The 27,480-nt window shown below is 47.6% G+C and overlaps 1 protein-coding gene across 9 annotated transcripts in view; it reads right to left on the reverse strand.

The window, feature by feature from the left end:
* abhd6a (abhydrolase domain containing 6, acylglycerol lipase a) overlaps window positions 1–27,480 on the reverse strand; it is an 87,390-nt gene that overhangs the window by 2,343 nt on the left and 57,567 nt on the right. For all 9 annotated transcript variants that reach the window (XM_045705425.1, XM_045705429.1, XM_045705427.1 and 6 more), the window contains exons 6-8: window positions 1,208–1,377; window positions 767–821; window positions 40–140 (exon numbers count right to left, since the gene is read on the reverse strand). In XM_045705425.1, the coding sequence (XP_045561381.1) occupies window positions 40–140; window positions 767–821; window positions 1,208–1,377 (326 nt within the window). The remainder of the gene's footprint in view (window positions 1–39; window positions 141–766; window positions 822–1,207; window positions 1,378–27,480) is intronic.

Here is a 27,480-nt window from a genome sequence, read left to right on the forward strand (position 1 = left end):
TTGTGCAATGTTATGACCCAACGGTCCTGAAATGCTTACCTGGTCATGCTTCCCCCAGATGACCTGTGTTGGGACTGTGATCAGATGCATGTTCTCATGTAAAGAGTGTCTGGACTTCTCTCCTACGATCTCCATGAACACTGAGGAAAGATAGGAGAATAACTATTCCACTGAGGAAAGATAGGAGAATACCTATCCTGAGGAAAGATAGGAGAATAACTATTCCACTGAGGAAAGATAGGAGAATACCTATCCACTGAGGAAAGATAGGAGAATACCTATTCCACTGAGGAAAGATAGGAGAATACCTATTCCACTGAGGAAAGATAGGAGAATACCTATTCCACTGAGGAAAGATAGGAGAATACCTATTCCACTGAGGAAAGATAGGAGAATACCTATCCACTGAGGAAAGATAGGAGAATACCTATTCCACTGAGGAAAGATAGGAGAATACCTATTCCACTGAGGAAAGATAGGAGAATACCTATTCCACTGAGGAAAGATAGGAGAATACCTATTCCACTGAGGAAAGATAGGAGAATACCTATTCCACTGAGGAAAGATAGGAGAATACCTATTCCACTGAGGAAAGATAGGAGAATACCTATTCACTTACACATGCATATACAATATACAATATGCACCACAAAACCCCCCCCCCCAAACAAAACATTCCACCAGGTGTGATTGACAAGTCTGACAGGATCATTAAATTATTCAATGAATGTTTTTTTGAAGCAGACATTCAAACCAAATCCCTCACACTCTCTGTAGAAGTCGTTGTTTGGAACTCGAACATCCACCAATCCCTGAAGAATCTGTTAAAAGGAGAAGAACGGTTATTGTAAGAAACCATGCAGTAGATTGTTGTAAAACAAATGAAAATAAAAAGCCAACAAGTTGAAGTAAAGACTAGTTCTAGTAGTAGTCCTCCGTTTGTTTTTGTTGTTATTGACTAAATCCTGAAGATGTTGACCAGCCGCCAACAACAACAAAACTAAGACCTGGATTCAATCCGATCAGCAGTAGATCTGCGTGATAGGCGCATGACATTAAAAGGTTATTTTCGATTGAGCCTACGCATTGCACCGCTTACCACGAATGTGGTTTCCATGAACGCAGGAAAACAACGCTTTGAAAAAGGTCCCATAGCCTGACAGAGTGCGATCAGATTGAATCACTGCTGAAATGTATCAATGAGTACCTGTTGAGGGATCTTGAAGCGTACGAAAGAGCAGAGTTTGAGCATATCCTCCATCTCCTCTGGGGTAGAGGGGATCAGAGGGATGCCCTGGGGATCCAGGCTCCCACTCAGTTCACGGTCCTTCTCCAGCTCCCTCAGCCGCTCCACAAACGGACTCTCGTTCGGAAGACCTGAAAAAGAACACAAAAAAAAAAGAAGATCTAAACTGAACAAAAATATATAAAACGCAACATCAAATCAAATTGTATTTGTCTCATGAGCAGAATACAACAGGTGTAATAGACCTTACAGTGAAATGCCGAATACAACAGGTGTAGTAGACCTCACAGTGAAATGCTGAATACAACAGGTGTAGTAGACCTTACAGTGAAATGCTGAATACAACAGGTGTAGTAGACCTCACAGTGAAATGCTGAATACAACAGGTGTAGTAGACCTCACAGTGAAATGCTGAATACAACAGGTGTAGTAGACCTCACAGTGAAATGCTGAATACAACAGGTGTAGTAGACCTCACAGTGAAATGCTGAATACAACAGGTGTAGTAGACCTCACAGTGAAATGCTGAATACAACAGGTGTAGTAGACCTTACAGTGAAATGCTGAATACAACAGGTGTAGTAGACCTTACAGTGAAATGCTGAATACAACAGGTGTAGTAGACCTTACAGTGAAATGCTGAATACAACAGGTGTAGTAGACCTCACAGTGAAATGCTGAATACAACAGGTGTAGTAGACCTTACAGTGAAATGCTGAATACAACAGGTGTAGTAGACCTCACAGTGAAATGCTGAATACAACAGGTGTAGTAGACCTTACAGTGAAATGCTGAATACAACAGGTGTAGTAGACCTCACAGTGAAATGCTGAATACAACAGGTGTAGTAGACCTTACAGTGAAATGCTGAATACAACAGGTGTAGTAGACCTTACAGTGAAATGCTGAATACAACAGGTGTAGTAGACCTTACAGTGAAATGCTGAATACAACAGGTGTAGTAGACCTCATAGTGAAATGCTGAATACAACAGGTGTAGTAGACCTCATAGTGAAATGCTGAATACAACAGGTGTAGTAGACCTCATAGTGAAATGCTGAATACAACAGGTGTAGTAGACCTCACAGTGAAATGCTGAATACAACAGGTGTAGTAGACCTTACAGTGAAATGCTGAATACAACAGGTGTAGTAGACCTTACAGTGAAATGCTGAATACAACAGGTGTAGTAGACCTTACAGTGAAATGCTGAATACAACAGGTGTAGTAGACCTCACAGTGAAATGCTGAATACAACAGGTGTAGTAGACCTTACAGTGAAATGCTGAATACAACAGGTGTAGTAGACCTTACAGTGAAATGCTGAATACAACAGGTGTAGTAGACCTTACAGTGAAATGCTGAATACAACAGGTGTAGTAGACCTCACAGTGAAATGCTGAATACAACAGGTGTAGTAGACCTTACAGTGAAATGCTGAATACAACAGGTGTAGTAGACCTCACAGTGAAATGCTGAATACAACAGGTGTAGTAGACCTTACAGTGAAATGCTGAATACAACAGGTGTAGTAGACCTCACAGTGAAATGCTGAATACAACAGGTGTAGTAGACCTTACAGTGAAATGCTGAATACAACAGGTGTAGTAGACCTTACAGTGAAATGCTGAATACAACAGGTGTAGTAGACCTTACAGTGAAATGCTGAATACAACAGGTGTAGTAGACCTCATAGTGAAATGCTGAATACAACAGGTGTAGTAGACCTCATAGTGAAATGCTGAATACAACAGGTGTAGTAGACCTCATAGTGAAATGCTGAATACAACAGGTGTAGTAGACCTCACAGTGAAATGCTGAATACAACAGGTGTAGTAGACCTTACAGTGAAATGCTGAATACAACAGGTGTAGTAGACCTTACAGTGAAATGCTGAATACAACAGGTGTAGTAGACCTTACAGTGAAATGCTGAATACAACAGGTGTAGTAGACCTCACAGTGAAATGCTGAATACAACAGGTGTAGTAGACCTTACAGTGAAATGCTGAATACAACAGGTGTAGTAGACCTTACAGTGAAATGCTGAATACAACAGGTGTAGTAGACCTCACAGTGAAATGTTTACTTACTGGCCCTTAACCAACAATGCAGTGTTAGGAAAAATAAGTGTTAAAGTATTTATTATTTATTTATTTATTAAAATAAACTGAAGTAAAAAGAAAAAAAAGAAAAAAAGAAACTAATTAAAGAGCAGCAGTAAAATAACAATAGTGGAGGCTATATACAGGGTATTACGGTACAGAGTCAATGTGGAGGCTATATACAGGGTATTACGGTACAGAGTCAATGTGGAGGCTATATACAGGGTATTACGGTACAGAGTCAATGTGGAGGCTATATACAGGGTATTACGGTACAGAGTCAATGTGGAGGCTATATACAGGGGGTACCAGTACAGAGTCAATGTGGAGGCTATATACAGGGTATTACGGTACAGAGTCAATGTGGAGGCTATATACAGGGTATTACGGTACAGAGTCAATGTGGAGGCTATATACAGGGTATTACGGTACAGAGTCAATGTGGAGGCTATATACAGGGGGTACCAGTACAGAGTCAATGTGGAGGCTATATACAGGGTATTACGGTACAGAGTCAATGTGGAGGCTATATACAGGGGGTACCAGTACAGAGTCAATGTGCAGGCTATATACAGGGGGGTACCGGTACAGAGTCAATGTGGAGGCTATATACAGGGTATTACGGTACAGAGTCAATGTGGAGGCTATATACAGGGTATTACGGTACAGAGTCAATGTGGAGGCTATATACAGGGGGTACCGGTACAGAGTCAATGTGGAGGCTATATACAGGGGGTACCGGTACAGAGTCAATGTGGAGGCTATATACAGGGGTACCGGTACAGAGTCAATGTGGAGGCTATATACAGGGGGTACCGGTACAGAGTCAATGTGGAGGCTATATACAGGGTGTTACGGTACAGAGTCAATGTGGAGGCTATATACAGGGGGTACCGGTACAGAGTCAATGTGGAGGCTATATACAGGTGGTACCGGTACAGAGTCAATGTGGAGGCTATATACAGGTGGTACCGGTACAGAGTCAATGTGGAGGCTATATACAGGGAGTACCGGTACAGAGTCAATGTGGAGACTATATACAGGGGGTACCGGTACAGAGTTAATGTGGAGGCTATATACAGGGTATTACGGTACAGAGTCAATGTGGAGGCTATATACAGGGGGTACCGGTACAGAGTCAATGTGGAGGCTATATACAGGGTATTACGGTACAGAGTCAATGTGGAGGCTATATTCAGGGGGGTACCGGTACAGAGTCAATGTGGAGGCTATATACAGGGGTACCGGTACAGAGTCAATGTGGAGGCTATATACAGGGGGTACCGGTACAGAGTCAATGTGGAGGCTATATACAGGGGTACCGGTACAGAGTCAATATGGAGGCTATATACAGGCGGTACCGGTACAGAGTCAATGTGGAGGCTATATACAGGGGGTACCGGTACAGAGTCAATGTGGAGGCTATATACAGGGGGTACCGGTACAGAGTCAATGTGGAGGCTATATACAGGGTATTACGGTACAGAGTCAATGTGGAGGCTATATACAGGGGGTACCGGTACAGAGTCAATGTGGAGGCTATATACAGGGGGTACTGGTACAGAATCAATGTGGAGGTTATATACAGGGGGTACCGGTACAGAGTCAATGTGGAGGCTATATACAGGGGTACCGGTACAGAGTCAATGTGGAGGCTATATACAGGGTATTACGGTACAGAGTCAATGTGGAGGCTATATACAGGGGGTACCGGTACAGAGTCAATGTGGAGGCTATATACAGGGGGTACCGGTACAGAGTCAATGTGGAGGCTATATACAGGGGGTACCGGTACAGAGTCAATGTGGAGGCTATATACAGGGGGTACCGGTACAGAGTCAATGTGGAGGCTATATACAGGGGGTACCGGTACAGAGTCAATGTGGAGGCTATATACAGGGGGTACCGGTACAGAGTCAATGTGGAGGCTATATACAGGGGGTACCGGTACAGAGTCAATGTGGAGGCTATATACAGGGGGGTACCGGTACAGAGTCAATGTGGAGGCTATATACAGGGGGTACCGGTACAGAGTCAATGTGGAGGCTATATACAGGGTGTTACGGTACAGAGTCAATGTGGAGGCTATATACAGGGGGTACCGGTACAGAGTCAATGTGGAGGCTATATACAGGTGGTACCGGTACAGAGTCAATGTGGAGGCTATATACAGGTGGTACCGGTACAGAGTCAATGTGGAGGCTATATACAGGGGGTACCGGTACAGAGTCAATGTGGAGGCTATATACAGGGGGTACCGGTACAGAGTTAATGTGGAGGCTATATACAGGGTATTACGGTACAGAGTCAATGTGGAGGCTATATACAGGGGGTACCGGTACAGAGTCAATGTGGAGGCTATATACAGGGGGTACCGGTACAGAGTCAATGTGGAGGCTATATACAGGGGGTACCGGTACAGAGTCAATGTGGAGGCTATATACAGGGGGTACCGGTACAGAGTCAATGTGGAGGCTATATACAGGGGGTACCGGTACAGAGTCAATGTGGAGGCTATATACAGGGGGTACCGGTACAGAGTCAATGTGGAGGCTATATACAGGGGGTACCGGTACAGAGTCAATGTGGAGGCTATATACAGGGGTACCGGTACAGAGTCAATGTGGAGGCTATATACAGGGGTACGGTACAGAGTCAATGTGGAGGCTATATACAGGGGGTTACGGTACAGAGTCAATGTGGAGGCTATATACAGGGGTACCGGTACAGAGTCAATGTGGAGGCTATATACAGGTGGTACCGGTACAGAGTCAATGTGGAGGCTATATACAGGTGGTACCGGTACAGAGTCAATGTGGAGGCTATATACAGGGGGGTACCGGTACAGAGTCAATGTGGAGACTATATACAGGGGGTACCGGTACAGAGTTAATGTGGAGGCTATATACAGGGTATTACGGTACAGAGTCAATGTGGAGGCTATATACAGGGGGTACCGGTACAGAGTCAATGTGGAGGCTATATACAGGGTATTACGGTACAGAGTCAATGTGGAGGCTATATTCAGGGGGGTACCGGTACAGAGTCAATGTGGAGGCTATATACAGGGGGTACCGGTACAGAGTCAATGTGGAGGCTATATACAGGGGTACCGGTACAGAGTCAATGTGGAGGCTATATACAGGGGGTACCGGTACAGAGTCAATATGGAGGCTATATACAGGCGGTACCGTACAGAGTCAATGTGGAGGCTATATACAGGGGGTACCGGTACAGAGTCAATGTGGAGGCTATATACAGGGGGTACCGGTACAGAGTCAATGTGGAGGCTATATACAGGGTATTACGGTACAGAGTCAATGTGGAGGCTATATACAGGGGGTACCGGTACAGAGTCAATGTGGAGGCTATATACAGGGGGTACCGGTACAGAGTCAATGTGGAGGCTATATACAGGGGGTACCGGTACAGAGTCAATGTGGAGGCTATATACAGGGGGTACCGGTACAGAGTCAATGTGGAGGCTATATACAGGGGGTACCGGTACAGAGTCAATGTGGAGGCTATATACAGGGGGTACCGGTACAGAGTCAATGTGGAGGCTATATACAGGGTGTTACGGTACAGAGTCAATGTGGAGGCTATATACAGGGGTACCGGTACAGAGTCAATGTGGAGGCTATATACAGGGGGTACCGGTACAGAGTCAATGTGGAGACTATATACAGGGGGTACCGGTACAGAGTTAATGTGGAGGCTATATACAGGGTATTACGGTACAGAGTCAATGTGGAGGCTATATACAGGGGGTACCGGTACAGAGTCAATGTGGAGGCTATATACAGGGTATTACGGTACAGAGTCAATGTGGAGGCTATATTCAGGGGTACCGGTACAGAGTCAATGTGGAGGCTATATACAGGGGGTACCGGTACAGAGTCAATGTGGAGGCTATATACAGGGGGTACCGGTACAGAGTCAATGTGGAGGCTATATACAGGCGGTACCGGTACAGAGTCAATGTGGAGGCTATATACAGGGGGTACCGGTACAGAGTCAATGTGGAGGCTATATACAGGGGGTACCGGTACAGAGTCAATGTGGAGGCTATATACAGGGGGTACCGGTACAGAGTCAATGTGGAGGCTATATACAGGGTATTACGGTACAGAGTCAATGTGGAGGCTATATACAGGGGGTACCGGTACAGAGTCAATGTGGAGGCTATATACAGGGGGTACCGGTACAGAGTCAATGTGGAGGCTATATACAGGGGGTACCGGTACAGAGTCAATGTGGAGGCTATATACAGGGGGTACCGGTACAGAGTCAATGTGGAGGCTATATACAGGGGGTACCGGTACAGAGTCAATGTGGAGGCTATATACAGGGGGTACCGGTACAGAGTCAATGTGGAGGCTATATACAGGGGGTACCGGTACAGAGTCAATGTGGAGGCTATATACAGGGTGTTACGGTACAGAGTCAATGTGGAGGCTATATACAGGGGGTACCGGTACAGAGTCAATGTGGAGGCTATATACAGGTGGTACCGGTACAGAGTCAATGTGGAGGCTATATACAGGTGGTACCGGTACAGAGTCAATGTGGAGGCTATATACAGGGGGTACCGGTACAGAGTCAATGTGGAGACTATATACAGGGGGTACCGGTACAGAGTCAATGTGGAGGCTATATACAGGGGGTACCGGTACAGAGTCAATGTGGAGACTATATACAGGGGGTACCGGTACAGAGTTAATGTGGAGGCTATATACAGGGTATTACGGTACAGAGTCAATGTGGAGGCTATATACAGGGGGTACCGGTACAGAGTCAATGTGGAGGCTATATACAGGGTATTACGGTACAGAGTCAATGTGGAGGCTATATTCAGGGGGTACCGGTACAGAGTCAATGTGGAGGCTATATACAGGGGGTACCGGTACAGAGTCAATGTGGAGGCTATATACAGGGGGTACGGTACAGAGTCAATGTGGAGGCTATATACAGGGGGGTACCGGTACAGAGTCAATATGGAGGCTATATACAGGCGGTACCGGTACAGAGTCAATGTGGAGGCTATATACAGGGGGTACCGGTACAGAGTCAATGTGGAGGCTATATACAGGGGGGTACCGGTACAGAGTCAATGTGGAGGCTATATACAGGGTATTACGGTACAGAGTCAATGTGGAGGCTATATACAGGGGGTACCGGTACAGAGTCAATGTGGAGGCTATATACAGGGGTACCGGTACAGAGTCAATGTGGAGGCTATATACAGGGGGTACCGGTACAGAGTCAATGTGGAGGCTATATACAGGGGGTACCGGTACAGAGTCAATGTGGAGGCTATATACAGGGGGTACCGGTACAGAGTCAATGTGGAGGCTATATACAGGGGTACCGGTACAGAGTCAATGTGGAGGCTATATACAGGGTGTTACGGTACAGAGTCAATGTGGAGGCTATATACAGGGGGTACCGGTACAGAGTCAATGTGGAGGCTATATACAGGGGGTACCGGTACAGAGTCAATGTGGAGAATATATACAGGGGGTACCGGTACAGAGTTAATGTGGAGGCTATATACAGGGTATTACGGTACAGAGTCAATGTGGAGGCTATATACAGGGGGTACCGGTACAGAGTCAATGTGGAGGCTATATACAGGGTATTACGGTACAGAGTCAATGTGGAGGCTATATTCAGGGGGTACCGGTACAGAGTCAATGTGGAGGCTATATACAGGGGGTACCGGTACAGAGTCAATGTGGAGGCTATATACAGGGTGTTACGTTACAGAGTCAATGTGGAGGCTATATACAGGGGGTACCGGTACAGAGTCAATGTGGAGGCTATATACAGGTGGTACCGGTACAGAGTCAATGTGGAGGCTATATACAGGTGGTACCGGTACAGAGTCAATGTGGAGGCTATATACAGGGGGTACCGGTACAGAGTCAATGTGGAGGCTATATACAGGGGGTACCGGTACAGAGTTAATGTGGAGGCTATATACAGGGGTACGGTACAGAGTCAATGTGGAGGCTATATACAGGGGGGTACCGGTACAGAGTCAATATGGAGGCTATATACAGGCGGGTACCGGTACAGAGTCAATGTGGAGGCTATATACAGGGGGGTACCGGTACAGAGTCAATGTGGAGGCTATATACAGGGGGTACCGGTACAGAGTCAATGTGGAGGCTATATACAGGGTATTACGGTACAGAGTCAATGTGGAGGCTATATACAGGGGGTACCGGTACAGAGTCAATGTGGAGGCTATATACAGGGGGTACCGGTACAGAGTCAATGTGGAGGCTATATACAGGGGGTACCGGTACAGAGTCAATGTGGAGGCTATATACAGGGGGTACCGTACAGAGTCAATGTGGAGGCTATATACAGGGGGTACCGGTACAGAGTCAATGTGGAGGCTATATACAGGGGGTACCGGTACAGAGTCAATGTGGAGGCTATATACAGGGTGTTACGGTACAGAGTCAATGTGGAGGCTATATACAGGGGGGTACCGGTACAGAGTCAATGTGGAGGCTATATACAGGGGGTACCGGTACAGAGTCAATGTGGAGACTATATACAGGGGGTACCGGTACAGAGTCAATGTGGAGGCTATATACAGGGGGTACCGGTACAGAGTCAATGTGGAGGCTATATACAGGGTGTTACGGTACAGAGTCAATGTGGAGGCTATATACAGGGGGTACCGGTACAGAGTCAATGTGGAGGCTATATACAGGTGGTACCGGTACAGAGTCAATGTGGAGGCTATATACAGGTGGTACCGGTACAGAGTCAATGTGGAGGCTATATACAGGGGGTACCGGTACAGAGTCAATGTGGAGACTATATACAGGGGTACTGGTACAGAGTTAATGTGGAGGCTATATACAGGGTATTACGGTACAGAGTCAATGTGGAGGCTATATACAGGGGGTACCGGTACAGAGTCAATGTGGAGGCTATATACAGGGTATTACGGTACAGAGTCAATGTGGAGGCTATATTCAGGGGGTACCGGTACAGAGTCAATGTGGAGGCTATATACAGGGGGTACCGGTACAGAGTCAATGTGGAGGCTATATACAGGGGGTACCCGGTACAGAGTCAATGTGGAGGCTATATACAGGGGGTACCGGTACAGAGTCAATATGGAGGCTATATACAGGCGGTACCGGTACAGAGTCAATGTGGAGGCTATATACAGGGGTACCGGTACAGAGTCAATGTGGAGGCTATATACAGGGGTACCGGTACAGAGTCAATGTGGAGGCTATATACAGGGGTATTACGGTACAGAGTCAATGTGGAGGCTATATACAGGGGGTACCGGTACAGAGTCAATGTGGAGGCTATATACAGGGGGTCCGGTACAGAGTCAATGTGGAGGCTATATACAGGGGGTACCGGTACAGAGTCAATGTGGAGGCTATATACAGGGGTACCGGTACAGAGTCAATGTGGAGGCTATATACAGGGGGTACCGGTACAGAGTCAATGTGGAGGCTATATACAGGGGGTACCGGTACAGAGTCAATGTGGAGGCTATATACAGGGTGTTACGGTACAGAGTCAATGTGGAGGCTATATACAGGGGGTACCGGTACAGAGTCAATGTGGAGGCTATATACAGGGGGTACCGGTACAGAGTCAATGTGGAGACTATATACAGGGGGGTACCGGTACAGAGTTAATGTGGAGGCTATATACAGGGTATTACGGTACAGAGTCAATGTGGAGGCTATATACAGGGGTACCGGTACAGAGTCAATGTGGAGGCTATATACAGGGTATTACGGTACAGAGTCAATGTGGAGGCTATATTCAGGGGGTACCGGTACAGAGTCAATGTGGAGGCTATATACAGGGGGTACCGGTACAGAGTCAATGTGGAGGCTATATACAGGGGGGTACCCGGTACAGAGTCAATGTGGAGGCTATATACAGGCGGTACCGGTACAGAGTCAATGTGGAGGCTATATACAGGGGGTACCGGTACAGAGTCAATGTGGAGGCTTATATACAGGGGGTACCGGTACAGAGTCAATGTGGAGGCTATATACAGGGTACCGGTACAGAGTCAATGTGGAGGCTATATACAGGGTATTACGGTACAGAGTCAATGTGGAGGCTATATACAGGGGGTACCGGTACAGAGTCAATGTGGAGGCTATATACAGGGGGTAACGGTACAGAGTCAATGTGGAGGCTATATACAGGGGTACCGGTACAGAGTCAATGTGGAGGCTATATACAGGGGTACCGGTACAGAGTCAATGTGGAGGCTATATACAGGGGGTACCGGTACAGAGTCAATGTGGAGGCTATATACAGGGGGTACCGGTACAGAGTCAATGTGGAGGCTATATACAGGGGGTACCGGTACAGAGTCAATGTGGAGGCTATATACAGGGGGTACCGGTACAGAGTCAATGTGGAGGCTATATACAGGGTGTTACGGTACAGAGTCAATGTGGAGGCTATATACAGGGGGTACCGGTACAGAGTCAATGTGGAGGCTATATACAGGTGGTACCGGTACAGAGTCAATGTGGAGGCTATATACAGGTGGTAACGGTACAGAGTCAATGTGGAGGCTATATACAGGGGGTACCGGTACAGAGTCAATGTGGAGACTATATACAGGGGGTACCGGTACAGAGTTAATGTGGAGGCTATATACAGGGTATTACGGTACAGAGTCAATGTGGAGGCTATATACAGGGGGTACCGGTACAGAGTCAATGTGGAGGCTATATACAGGGTATTACGGTACAGAGTCAATGTGGAGGCTATATTCAGGGGGTACCGGTACAGAGTCAATGTGGAGGCTATATACAGGGGGTACCGGTACAGAGTCAATGTGGAGGCTATATACAGGGGGTACCGGTACAGAGTCAATGTGGAGGCTATATACAGGGGGTACCGGTACAGAGTCAATATGGAGGCTATATACAGGCGGTACCGGTACAGAGTCAATGTGGAGGCTATATACAGGGGTACCGGTACAGAGTCAATGTGGAGGCTATATACAGGGGGTACCGGTACAGAGTCAATGTGGAGGCTATATACAGGGTATTACGGTACAGAGTCAATGTGGAGGCTATATACAGGGGGTACCGGTACAGAGTCAATGTGGAGGCTATATACAAGGGGTACCGGTACAGAGTCAATGTGGAGGCTATATACAGGGGGTACGGTACAGAGTCAATGTGGAGGCTATATACAGGGGGTACCGGTACAGAGTCAATGTGGAGGCTATATACAGGGGGTACCGGTACAGGAGTCAATGTGGAGGCTATATACAGGGGTACCGGTACAGAGTCAATGTGGAGGCTATATGCAGGGGGTACCGGTACAGAGTCAATGTGGAGGCTATATACAGGGGGTACCGGTACAGAGTCAATGTGGAGGCTATATACAGGGTGTTACGGTACAGAGTCAATATGGAGGCTATATACAGGGGGTACCGGTACAGAGTCAATGTGGAGGCTATATGCAGGTGGTATCGGTACAGAGTCAATGTGGAGACTATATACAGGTGGTACCGGTACAGAGTCAATGTGGAGGCTATATACAGGGGGTACGGTACAGAGTCAATGTGGAGACTATATACAGGGGCCGGTACAGAGTTAATGTGGAGGCTATATACAGGGGTATTACGGTACAGAGTCAATGTGGAGGCTATATACAGGGGGTACCCGGTACAGAGTCAATGTGGAGGCTATATACAGGGTATTACGGTACAGAGTCAATGTGGAGGCTATATTCAGGGGGTACCGGTACAGAGTCAATGTGGAGGCTATATACAGGGGGTACCGGTACAGAGTCAATGTGGAGGCTTTATACAGGGGGTACCGGTACAGAGTCAATGTGGAGGCTATATACAGGGGTACCGGTACAGAGTCAATATGGAGGCTATATACAGGCGGTACGGTACAGAGTCAATGTGGAGGCTATATACAGGGGGTACCGGTACAGAGTCAATGTGGAGGCTATATACAGGGGGTACCGGTACAGAGTCAATGTGGAGGCTATATACAGGGGGTACCGGTACAGAGTCAATGTGGAGGCTATATACAGGGGTACCGGTACAGAGTCAATGTGGAGGCTATATACAGGGGGGTACCGGTACAGAGTCAATGTGGAGGCTATATACAGGGGTACCGGTACAGAGTCAATGTGGAGGCTATATACAGGGGTACCGGTACAGAGTCAATGTGGAGGCTATATACAGGGGGTACCGGTACAGAGTCAATGTGGAGGCTATATACAGGGGTACCGGTACAGAGTCAATGTGGAGAATATATACGGGGTACCGGTACAGAGTTAATGTGGAGGCTATATACAGGGTATTACGGTACAGAGTCAATGTGGAGGCTATATACGGGGGTACGGTACAGAGTCAATGTGGAGGCTATATACAGGGTATTACGGTACAGAGTCAATGTGGAGGCTATATTCAGGGGGGTACCGGTACAGAGTCAATGTGGAGGCTATATACAGGGGGTACCCGGTACAGAGTCAATGTGGAGGCTATATACAGGGTGTTACGGTACAGAGTCAATGTGGAGGCTATATACAGGGTCGGTACAGAGTCAATGTGGAGGCTATATACAGGTGGTACCGGTACAGAGTCAATGTGGAGGCTATATACAGGTGGTACCGGTACAGAGTCAATGTGGAGGCTATATACAGGGGTACCGGTACAGAGTCAATGTGGAGGCTATATACAGGGGGTACCGGTACAGAGTTAATGTGGAGGCTATATACAGGGTATTACGGTACAGAGTCAATGTGGAGGCTATATACAGGGGGTACCGGTACAGAGTCAATGTGGAGGCTATATACAGGGGGTACCGGTACAGAGTCAATGTGGAGGCTATATACAGGGGGTCCGGTACAGAGTCAATGTGGAGGCTATATACAGGGGGTCCGGTACAGAGTCAATGTGGAGGCTATATACAGGGGGTACCGGTACAGAGTCAATGTGGAGGCTATATACAGGGGGTACCGGTACAGAGTCAATGTGGAGGCTATATACAGGGGGTACCGGTACAGAGTCAATGTGGAGGCTATATACAGGAGTACCGGTACAGAGTCAATGTGGAGGCTATATACAGGGGTACCGGTACAGAGTCAATGTGGAGGCTATATACAGGGTGTTCCGGTACAGAGTCAATGTGGAGGCTATATACAGGGGGTACCGGTACAGAGTCAATGTGGAGGCTATATACAGGTGGTACCGGTACAGAGTCAATGTGGAGGCTATATACAGGTGGTACGGTACAGAGTCAATGTGGAGGCTATATACAGGGGGTCCGGTACAGAGTCAATGTGGAGGCTATATACAGGGTGTTACGGTACAGAGTCAATGTGGAGGCTATATACAGGGGTACCGGTACAGAGTCAATGTGGAGGCTATATACAGGTGGTACCGGTACAGAGTCAATGTGGAGGCTATATACAGGTGGTACCGGTACAGAGTCAATGTGGAGGCTATATACAGGGGGTACCGGTACAGAGTCAATGTGGAGGCTATATACAGGGGGTACCGGTACAGAGTTAATGTGGAGGCTATATACAGGGTATTACGGTACAGAGTCAATGTGGAGGCTATATACAGGGGTACCGGTACAGAGTCAATGTGGAGGCTATATACAGGGGGTACCGGTACAGAGTCAATGTGGAGGCTATATACAGGGGGTACCGGTACAGAGTCAATGTGGAGGCTATATACAGGGGGGTACCGGTACAGAGTCAATGTGGAGGCTATATACAGGGGTACCGGTACAGAGTCAATGTGGAGGCTATATACAGGGGGTACCCGGTACAGAGTCAATGTGGAGGCTATATACAGGGGGTACCGTACAGAGTCAATGTGGAGGCTATATACAGGGGGTACCGGTACAGAGTCAATGTGGAGGGCTATATACAGGGTGTTACGGTACAGAGTCAATGTGGAGGCTATATACAGGGGTACCGGTACAGAGTCAATGTGGAGGCTATATACAGGTGGTACCGGTGCAGAGTCAATGTGGAGGCTATATACAGGTGGTACCGGTACAGAGTCAATGTGGAGGCTATATACAGGGGTACCGGTACAGAGTCAATGTGGAGGCTATATACAGGGGGTACCGGTACAGAGTCAATGTGGAGGCTTATACAGGGTATTACGGTACAGAGTCAATGTGGAGGCTATATTCAGGGGTACCGGTACAGAGTCAATGTGGAGGCTATATACAGGGGTACCGGTACAGAGTCAATGTGGAGGCTATATGCAGGGGGTACCGTACAGAGTCAATGTGGAGGCTATATACAGGGGGTACCGGTACAGAGTCAATATGGAGGCTATATACAGGCGGTACGGTACAGAGTCAATGTGGAGGCTTATACAGGGGTACCGGTACAGAGTCAATGTGGAGGCTATATACAGGGGGGTACCGGTACAGAGTCAATGTGGAGGCTATATACAGGGTATTACGGTACAGAGTCAATGTGGAGGCTATATACAGGGGGTACCGGTACAGAGTCAATGTGGAGGCTATATACAGGGGGTACCGGTACAGAGTCAATGTGGAGGCTATATACAGGGGTACCGGTACAGAGTCAATGTGGAGGCTATATACAGGGGGTACCGGTACAGAGTCAATGTGGAGGCTATATACAGGGGGTACCGGTACAGAGTCAATGTGGAGGCTATATACAGGGGTCCGGTACAGAGTCAATGTGGAGGCTATATACAGGGTGTTACGGTACAGAGTCAATGTGGAGGCTATATACAGGGGGTACCGGTACAGAGTCAATGTGGAGGCTATATACAGGGTACCGGTACAGAGTCAATGTGGAGACTATATACAGGGGGTACCGGTACAGAGTTAATGTGGAGGCTATATACAGGGTATTACGGTACAGAGTCAATGTGGAGGCTATATACAGGGGGTACCGGTACAGAGTCAATGTGGAGGCTATATACAGGGTATTACGGTACAGAGTCAATGTGGAGGCTATATTCAGGGGGTACCGGTACAGAGTCAATGTGGAGGCTATATACAGGGGTACCGGTACAGAGTCAATGTGGAGGCTATATACGGGGGGTACCGGTACAGAGTCAATGTGGAGGCTATATACAGGTGGTACCGGTACAGAGTCAATGTGGAGGCTATATACAGGGGTACCGGTACAGAGTCAATGTGGAGGCTATATACAGGGGGTACCGGTACAGAGTCAATGTGGAGGCTATATACAGGGGGTACCGGTACAGAGTCAATGTGGAGGCTATATACAGGGTATTACGGTACAGAGTCAATGTGGAGGCTATATACAGGGGGGTACCGGTACAGAGTCAATGTGGAGGCTATATACAGGGGGTACCGGTACAGAGTCAATGTGGAGGATATATACAGGGGGTACCGGTACAGAGTCAATGTGGAGGCTATATACGGGGTACGGTACAGAGTCAATGTGGAGGCTATATACAGGGGGTACCGGTACAGAGTCAATGTGGAGGCTATATACAGGGGTACCGGTACAGAGTCAATGTGGAGGCTATATACAGGGGGGTACCGGTACAGAGTCAATGTGGAGGCTATATACAGGGGGTACCGGTACAGAGTCAATGTGGAGGCTATATACAGGGTGTTACGGTACAGAGTCAATGTGGAGGCTATATACAGGGGTACCGGTACAGAGTCAATGTGGAGGCTATATACAGGTGGTACCGGTACAGAGTCAATGTGGAGGCTATATACAGGTGGTACCGGTACAGAGTCAATGTGGAGGCTATATACAGGGGTTCCGGTACAGAGTCAATGTGGAGACTATATACAGGGGGTACGGTACAGAGTTAATGTGGAGGCTATATACAGGGTATTACGGTACAGGAGTCAATGTGGAGGCTATATACAGGGGGTACCGGTACAGAGTCAATGTGGAGGCTATATACAGGGTATTACGGTACAGAGTCAATGTGGAGGCTATATTCAGGGGGTACCGGTACAGAGTCAATGTGGAGGCTATATACAGGGGGTACGGTACAGAGTCAATGTGGAGGGCTATATACAGGGGTACCGGTACAGAGTCAATGTGGAGGCTATATACAGGGGGTACCGGTACAGAGTCAATATGGAGGCTATATACAGGCGGTACCGTACAGAGTCAATGTGGAGGCTATATACAGGAGGTACTGGTACAGAGTCAATGTGGAGGCTATATACCGGGGGTACCGGTACAGAGTCAATGTGGAGGCTATATACAGGGTATTACGGTACAGAGTCATTGTGGAGGCTGTATACAGGGGGTACTGGAACAGAGTCAATGTGGAGGCTATATACAGGGGGTACCGGTACAGAGTCAATGTGGAGGCTATATACAGGGGGTACCGGTACAGAGTCAATGTGGAGGCTATATACGGGGGTACCGGTACAGAGTCAATGTGGAGGCTATATACAGGGGGTACCGGTACAGAGTCAATGTGGAGGCTATATACAGGGTATTACGGTACAGAGTCAATGTGGAGGCTATATACAGGGGGTACCGGTACAGAGTCAATGTGGAGGCTATATACAGGGGGTACCGGTACAGAGTCAATGTGGAGGCTATATACAGGGGGTACCGGTACAGAGTCAATGTGGAGGCTATATACAGGGTATTACGGTACAGAGTCAATGTGGAGGCTATATACAGGGGGTACCGGTACAGAGTCAATGTGGAGGCTATATACAGGGGGTACCGGTACAGAGTCAATGTGGAGGCTATATACAGGGGGTACCGGTACAGAGTCAATGTGGAGGCTATATACAGGGTACCGGTACAGAGTCAATGTGGAGGCTATATACAGGGGTACCGGTACAGAGTCAATGTGGAGGCTATATACAGGGGGTACCGGTACAGAGTCAATGTGGAGGCTATATACAGGGGTAACGGTACAGAGTCAATGTGGAGGCTATATACAGGGGGTACCGGTACAGAGTCAATGTGGAGGCTATATACAGGGTGTTACGGTACAGAGTCAATGTGGAGGCTATATACAGGGGGTACCGGTACAGAGTCAATGTGGAGGCTATATACAGGTGGTACCGGTACAGAGTCAATGTGGAGGCTATATACAGGTGGTACCGGTACAGAGTCAATGTGGAGGCTATATACAGGTGGTACCGGTACAGAGTCAATGTGGAGGCTATATACAGGGGGTACCGGTACAGAGTCAATGTGGAGGCTATATACAGGGGGTACCGGTACAGAGTCAATGTGGAGAATATATACAGGGGGTACCGGTACAGAGTTAATGTGGAGGCTATATACAGGGTATTACGGTACAGAGTCAATGTGGAGGCTATATACAGGGGTACCGGTACAGAGTCAATGTGGAGGCTATATACAGGGGGTACCGGTACAGAGTCAATGTGGAGGCTATATACAGGGTGTTACGGTACAGAGTCAATGTGGAGGCTATATACAGGGGGTACCGGTACAGAGTCAATGTGGAGGCTTATACAGGTGGTACCGGTACAGAGTCAATGTGGAGGCTATATACAGGTGGTACCGGTACAGAGTCAATGTGGAGGCTATATACAGGGGTACGGTACAGAGTCAATGTGGAGGCTATATACAGGGGTACCGGTACAGAGTTAATGTGGAGGCTATATACAGGGGTATTACGGTACAGAGTCAATGTGGAGGCTATATACAGGGGTACCGGTACAGAGTCAATGTGGAGGCTATATACAGGGGGTACCGGTACAGAGTCAATGTGGAGGCTATATACAGGGGGTACCGGTACAGAGTCAATGTGGAGGCTATATACAGGGGGTACCGGTACAGAGTCAATGTGGAGGCTATATACAGGGGGTACCGGTACAGAGTCAATGTGGAGGCTATATACAGGGGTACCGGTACAGAGTCAATGTGGAGGCTATATACAGGGGGTACCGGTACAGAGTCAATGTGGAGGCTATATACAGGGGGTACCGGTACAGAGTCAATGTGGAGGCTATATACAGGGGGTACCGGTACAGAGTCAATGTGGAGGCTATATACAGGGTGTTACGGTACAGAGTCAATGTGGAGGCTATATACAGGGGGTACCGGTACAGAGTCAATGTGGAGGCTATATACAGGTGGTACGGTACAGAGTCAATGTGGAGGCTATATACAGGTGGTACCGGTACAGAGTCAATGTGGAGGCTATATACAGGGGGTACCGGTACAGAGTCAATGTGGAGACTATATACAGGGGGTACCGGTACAGAGTTAATGTGGAGGCTATATACAGGGTATTACGGTACAGAGTCAATGTGGAGGCTATATACAGGGGGTACCGGTACAGAGTCAATGTGGAGGCTATATACAGGGTATTACGGTATAGAGTCAATGTGGAGGCTATATTCAGGGGGTACCGGTACAGAGTCAATGTGGAGGCTATATACAGGGGGTACCGGTACAGAGTCAATGTGGAGGCTATATACAGGGGTACCGGTACAGAGTCAATGTGGAGGCTATATACAGGGGGCCGGTACAGAGTCAATATGGAGGCTATATACAGGCGGTACCGGTACAGAGTCAATGTGGAGGCTATATACAGGGGGTACCGGTACAGAGTCAATGTGGAGGCTATATACAGGGGTACGGTACAGAGTCAATGTGGAGGCTATATACAGGGTATTACGGTACAGAGTCAATGTGGAGGCTATATACAGGGGGTACCGGTACAGAGTCAATGTGGAGGCTATATACAGGGGGTACCGGTACAGAGTCAATGTGGAGGCTATATACAGGGGGTCGGTACAGAGTCAATGTGGAGGCTATATACAGGGGGTACCGGTACAGAGTCAATGTGGAGGCTATATACAGGGGGTACCGGTACAGAGTCAATGTGGAGGCTATATACAGGGTGTTACGGTACAGAGTCAATGTGGAGGCTATATACAGGGGGTACGGTACAGAGTCAATGTGGAGGCTATATACAGGGGTACCGGTACAGAGTCAATGTGGAGACTATATACAGGGGGTACCGGTACAGAGTTAATGTGGAGGCTATATACAGGGTATTACGGTACAGAGTCAATGTGGAGGCTATATACAGGGGGTACCGGTACAGAGTCAATGTGGAGGCTATATACAGGGTATTACGGTACAGAGTCAATGTGGAGGCTATATTCAGGGGGTACCGGTACAGAGTCAATGTGGAGGCTTATACAGGGGGTACCGGTACAGAGTCAATGTGGAGGCTATATACAGGGGTACCGGTACAGAGTCAATGTGGAGGCTATATACAGGCGGTAACGGTACAGAGTCAATGTGGAGGCTATATACAGGGTAGTACGGTACAGAGTCAATGTGGAGGCTATATACAGGGGGTACCGGTACAGAGTCAATGTGGAGGCTATATACAGGGGATACCGGTACAGAGTCAATGTGGAGGCTATATACAGGGTATTACGGTACAGAGTCAATGTGGAGGCTATATACAGGGGGTACCCGGTACAGAGTCAATGTGGAGGCTATATACAGGGGTACCGGTACAGAGTCAATGTGGAGGCTATATACAGGGGGTACCGGTACAGAGTCAATGTGGAGGCTATATACAGGGGGTACCGGTACAGAGTCAATGTGGAGGCTATATACAGGGGGTACCGGTACAGAGTCAATGTGGAGGCTATATACAGGGGGTACCGGTACAGAGTCAATGTGGAGGCTATATACAGGGGTACCGGTACAGAGTCAATGTGGAGGCTATATACAGGGTGTTACGGTACAGAGTCAATGTGGAGGCTATATACAGGGGGTACGGTACAGAGTCAATGTGGAGGCTATATACAGGTGGTACGGTACAGAGTCAATGTGGAGGCTATATACAGGTGGTACCGGTACAGAGTCAATGTGGAGGCTATATACAGGGGTACCGGTACAGAGTCAATGTAGAGACTATATACAGGGTACCGGTACAGAGTTAACGTGGAGGCTATATACAGGGTATTACGGTACAGAGTCAATGTGGAGGCTATATACAGGGGGTACCGGTACAGAGTCAATGTGGAGGCTATATACAGGGTATTACGGTACAGAGTCAATGTGGAGGCTATATTCAGGGGGTACCGGTACAGAGTCAATGTGGAGGCTATATACAGGGGGTACCGGTACAGAGTCAATGTGGAGGCTATATACAGGGGGTACCGGTACAGAGTCAATGTGGAGGCTATATACAGGGGGTACCGGTACAGAGTCAATATGGAGGCTATATACAGGCGGTACCGGTACAGAGTCAATGTGGAGGCTATATACAGGGGGTACCGGTACAGAGTCAATGTGGAGGCTATATACAGGGGTACCGGTACAGAGTCAATGTGGAGGCTATATACAGGGTATTACGGTACAGAGTCAATGTGGAGGCTATATACAGGGGGTACCGGTACAGAGTCAATGTGGAGGCTATATACAGGGGGTACCGGTACAGAGTCAATGTGGAGGCTATATACAGGGGGTCCGGTACAGAGTCAATGTGGAGGCTATATACGGCGGTACAGAGTCAATGTGGAGGCTATATACAGGGGTACCGGTACAGAGTCAATGTGGAGGCTATATACAGGGGTACCCGGTACAGAGTCAATGTGGAGGCTATATACAGGGTGTTACGGTACAGAGTCAATGTGGAGGCTATATACAGGGGTACCGGTACAGAGTCAATGTGGAGGCTATATACAGGGGGTACCCGGTACAGAGTCAATGTGGAGAATATATACAGGGGGTACCGGTACAGAGTTAATGTGGAGGCTATATACAGGGTATTACGGTACAGAGTCAATGTGGAGGCTATATACAGGGGGTACCGGTACAGAGTCAATGTGGAGGCTATATACAGGGTATTACGGTACAGAGTCAATGTGGAGGCTATATTCAGGGGGTACGGTACAGAGTCAATGTGGAGGCTATATACAGGGGGTACCGGTACAGAGTCAATGTGGAGGCTATATACAGGGGTACCGGTACAGAGTCAATGTGGAGGCTATATACAGGGGGTACCGGTACAGAGTCAATATGGAGGCTATATACAGGCGGTACCGGTACAGAGTCAATGTGGAGGCTATATACAGGGGTACCGGTACAGAGTCAATGTGGAGGCTATATACAGGGGGTACCGGTACAGAGTCAATGTGGAGGCTATATACAGGGTATTACGGTACAGAGTCAATGTGGAGGCTATATACAGGGGGTACCGGTACAGAGTCAATGTGGAGGCTATATACAGGGGGTACGGTACAGAGTCAATGTGGAGGCTATATACAGGGGGTACCGGTACAGAGTCAATGTGGAGGCTATATACAGGGGTACCGGTACAGAGTCAATGTGGAGGCTATATACAGGGGGTACCGGTACAGAGTCAATGTGGAGGCTATATACAGGGGTACCGGTACAGAGTCAATGTGGAGGCTATATACAGGGGGTACCGGTACAGAGTCAATGTGGAGGCTATATACAGGGGGTACCGGTACAGAGTCAATGTGGAGGCTATATACAGGGGGTACCGGTACAGAGTCAATGTGGAGGCTATATACAGGTGGTACCGGTACAGAGTCAATGTGGAGGCTATATACAGGGGGTACCGGTACAGAGTCAATGTGGAGGCTATATTCAGGGGGTACCGGTACAGAGTCAATGTGGAGGCTATATACAGGGGGTACCGGTACAGAGTTAATGTGGAGACTATATACAGGGGGTACCGGTACAGAGTCAATGTGGAGGCTATATACAGGGGGTACCGGTACAGAGTTAATGTGGAGGCTATATACAGGGTATTACGGTACAGAGTCAATGTGGAGGCTATATACAGGGGGTACCGGTACAGAGTCAATGTGGAGGCTATATACAGGGTATTACGGTACAGAGTCAATGTGGAGGCTATATTCAGGGGGTACCGGTACAGAGTCAATGTGGAGGCTATATACAGGGGGTACCGGTACAGAGTCAATGTGGAGGCTATATACAGGGGGTACCGGTACAGAGTCAATGTGGAGGCTATATACAGGGGTACCGGTACAGAGTCAATATGGAGGCTATATACAGGCGGTACGGTACAGAGTCAATGTGGAGGCTATATACAGGGGGTACCGGTACAGAGTTAATGTGGAGACTATATACAGGGGGTACCGGTACAGAGTCAATGTGGAGGCTATATACAGGGGGCGGTACAGAGTTAATGTGGAGGCTATATACAGGGTTTTACGGTACAGAGTCAATGTGGAGGCTATATACAGGGGGTACCGGTACAGAGTCAATGTGGAGGCTATATACAGGGTATTACGGTACAGAGTCAATGTGGAGGCTATATTCAGGGGTACCGGTACAGAGTCAATGTGGAGGCTATATACAGGGGTACCGGTACAGAGTCAATGTGGAGGCTATATACAGGGGTACCGGTACAGAGTCAATGTGGAGGCTATATACAGGGGGTACCGGTACAGAGTCAATATGGAGGCTATATACAGGCGGTACCGGTACAGAGTGAATGTGGAGGCTATATACAGGGGGTACTGGTACAGAGTCAATGTGGAGGCTATATACAGGGGGTACCGGTACAGAGTCAATGTGGAGGCAATATACAGGGTATTACGGTACAGAGTCAATGTGGAGGCTATATTCAGGGGGTACCGGTACAGAGTCAATGTGGAGGCTATATACAGGGGGTACCGGTACAGAGTCAATGTGGAGGCTATATACAGTGGGTACCGGTACAGAGTCAATGTGGAGGCTATATACAGGGGGTACCGGAACAGAGTCAATGTGGAGGCTATATACAGGGGGTACCGGTACAGAGTCAATGTGGAGGCTATATACAGGGGGTACCGGTACAGAGTCAATGTGGAGGCTATATACAGGGGTACCGGTACAGAGTCAATGTGGAGGCTATATACAGGTGGTACCGGTACAGAGTCAATGTGGAGGCTATATACAGGGGGTACCGGTACAGAGTCAATGTGGAGGCTATATTCAGGGGGTACCGGTACAGAGTCAATGTGGAGGCTATATACAGGGGGTACCGGTACAGAGTCAATGTGGAGGCTATATACAGGGGTACCGGTACAGAGTCAATGTGGAGGCTATATACAGGGGTACCGGTACAGAGTCAATGTGGAGACTATATACAGGGGGTACCGGTACAGAGTCAATGTGGAGGCTATATACAGGGGGTACCGGTACAGAGTCAATGTGGAGGCTATATACAGGGGTACCGGTACAGAGTCAATGTGGAGGCTATATACAGGGGTACGGTACAGAGTCAATGTGGAGGCTATATACAGGGGGTACCGGTACAGAGTCAATGTGGAGGCTATATACAGGGGGTACCGGTACAGAGTCAATGTGGAGGCTATATACAGGGGGTACCGGTACAGAGTCAATGTGGAGGCTATATACAGGGGCTACCGGTACAGAGTCAATGTGGAAGCTATATACAGGGGGTACCGGTACAGAGTCAATGTGGAGGCTATATACAGGGGGTACCGGTACAGAGTCAATGTGGAGGCTATATACAGGGGGTACCGGTACAGAGTCAATGTGGAGGCTATATACAGAGGGTACCGGTACAGAGTCAATGTGGAGGCTATATACAGGGGTACCGGTACAGAGTCAATGTGGAGGCTATATACAGGGGGTACCGGTACAGAGTCAATGTGGAGGCTATATACAGGGGGTAGCAGTACAGAGTCAATGTGGAGGCTATATACAGGGGTACCAGTACAGAGTCAATGTGCGGGGCACCGGTTAGTTGATGTAATATGTATATGTAGGTAGAGGTAAAGTGACTATGCATAGATAATAAACAGAGAGTAGAAGCAGCATAAAAATGGGGGTGGGGGGGTGCAAATAGTCTGGGTAGCCATTTGATTAGATGTTCAGGAGTCTTATGGCTTGGGGGTAGAAGCTGTTTAGAAGCCTCTTGGACCTGGACTTGGCGCTCCGGTACCGCTTGACGTGTGGTATAGACAGGGCTCTAACTCCTCTAGCTCCACAATGAAATAGGGTTCAGGCCAGGCAGCAGACTGTTAGCCAGCCTGCCAGCTTAGTGGAGTCTGCCACTAGCACAGTCAGCGTAGTCAGCTCAGCTATCCCCACTGAGACCGTGTCTGTGCCTCGACCTAGGTTGGGCAAAACTAAACATGGCGGTGTTCGCTTTAGCAATCTCACTGGAATAAAGACCTCCTCCATTCCTGTCATTATTGAAAGAGATTGTGATACCTCACATCTCAAAATAGGGCTACTTAATGTTAGATCCCTCACTTCCAAGGCAGTTATAGTCAATGAACTAATCACTGATAATAATCTTGATGGGATTGGCCTGACTGAAACATGGCTTAAGCCTGATGAATTTACTGTGTTAAATGAGGCCTCACCTCCTGGTTACACTAGTGACCATATCCCCCGTTCATCCCGCAAAGGCGGAGGTGTTGCTAACATTTACGATAGCAAATTTCAATTTACCTGTTTTCATGTTTTGTGCTTCTAGTCATGAGATCTATGCAGCCTACTCAATCACTTTTTATAGCTACTGTTTACAGGCCTCCTGGGCCATATGCAGCGTTCCTCACTGAGTTCCCTGAATTCCTACCGGACCTTGTAGTTATGGCAGATAATATTCACATTTTTGGTGACTTTAACATTCACATGGAAAAGTCCACAGACCCACTCCAAAAGGCTTTCGGAGCCATCATCGACTCAGTTGGTTTTGTCCAACATGTCTCTGGACCTACTCACTGCCACAGTCATACTCTGGACCTAGTTTTGTCCCGTGGAATAAATGTTGTGGATCTTAATGTTTTTCCTTATAATCCTGGACTATCGGACCACCATTTTATTACGTTAACAATAATAATCTGCTCAGACCCCAACCAAGGATCATCAAAAGCCGTGCTATAAATTCTCGGACAACCCAAAGATTCCTAGATGCCCTTCCAGACTCCCTCCGCCTACCCAAGGACGTCAGAGTACAAAAATCGGTTAACCACCTAACTGAAGAACTAAATGTAACCTTGCGTAATACCCAAGATGCAGTCGCACCCCTAAAAACATTTGTCATAAGAAACTAGCTCCCTGGTATACAGAAAATACCCGAGCCCTGAAGCAATTTTCCCAAAAATTGGAACAGAAATAGCGCCACACCAAACTGGAAGTCTTCCGACTAGCTTGGAAAGACAGTACCGAAGAGCCCCTCACGATCATCCTATTTTTCCAACTTAATTGAGGAAAAGAAGAACAACACAAAATGTATTTTTGATACTGTTGCAAAGCTAACTAAAAAGCAGCATTCCCCAAGAGAGGATGGCTTTCACTTCAGCAGTGATAAATTCATGAATTTTTTGTACGATAAGATAATGATCATTATAAACCAAATTACGGACTCCTCTTTAAATCTGCTTATTCCTCCAAAGCTCAGTTGTCTGTACAGAAGAACTGCCAGAACCTCAGAGAGCTGCTTCCTGTGCTTGGCCCTCCTATGTTGAACATAATAAACGGCTCCCTATCCACTGGATTTGTACCAAACTCACTAAAAGTGGCAGTATAAAAGCCTCTCTTGAAAATGCCAAACCTTGACACAGAAAATATATTTACTAAAAATTTAAATGAAAAAAATTTAAAAAGCTGTTGCGCAGCAACTCACTGCCTTCCTGAAGACAAACAATGTATACGAAATGCTTCAGTCTGGTTTTAGACCCCATCATAGCACTGAGACTGCACTTATGAAGGTGGTAAATGACCTTTTAATGGCGTCAGACCGAGGCTCTGCATCTGTCCTCGTGCTCCTAGACCTTAGTGCTGCTTTTGATACCATCGATCACCACATTCTTTTGGAGAGATTGGAAACCCAAATTGGTCTACATGGACAAGTTCTGGCCTGGTTTAGATCTTATCTGTCGGAAAGATATCCGTTTGTCTCTGTGAATGGTTTGTCCTCTGACAAATCAACTGTAAATACTCGGTGTTCGTCAAGGTTCCGTTTAGGACCACTATTGTTTTCACTATATATTTTACCTCTTGGGGATGTTATTCAGTAACATAATGTTAACTTTCACTGCTATGCGGATGACACACAGCTATACATTTCGATTAAACATGGTGAAGCCCCAAAATTGCCCTCCCTGGAAGC

The sequence above is a fragment of the Salmo salar genome, chromosome ssa22 (assembly GCF_905237065.1).
Source record: "Salmo salar chromosome ssa22, Ssal_v3.1, whole genome shotgun sequence".
NCBI classification, from domain to species: domain Eukaryota; kingdom Metazoa; phylum Chordata; class Actinopteri; order Salmoniformes; family Salmonidae; genus Salmo; species Salmo salar.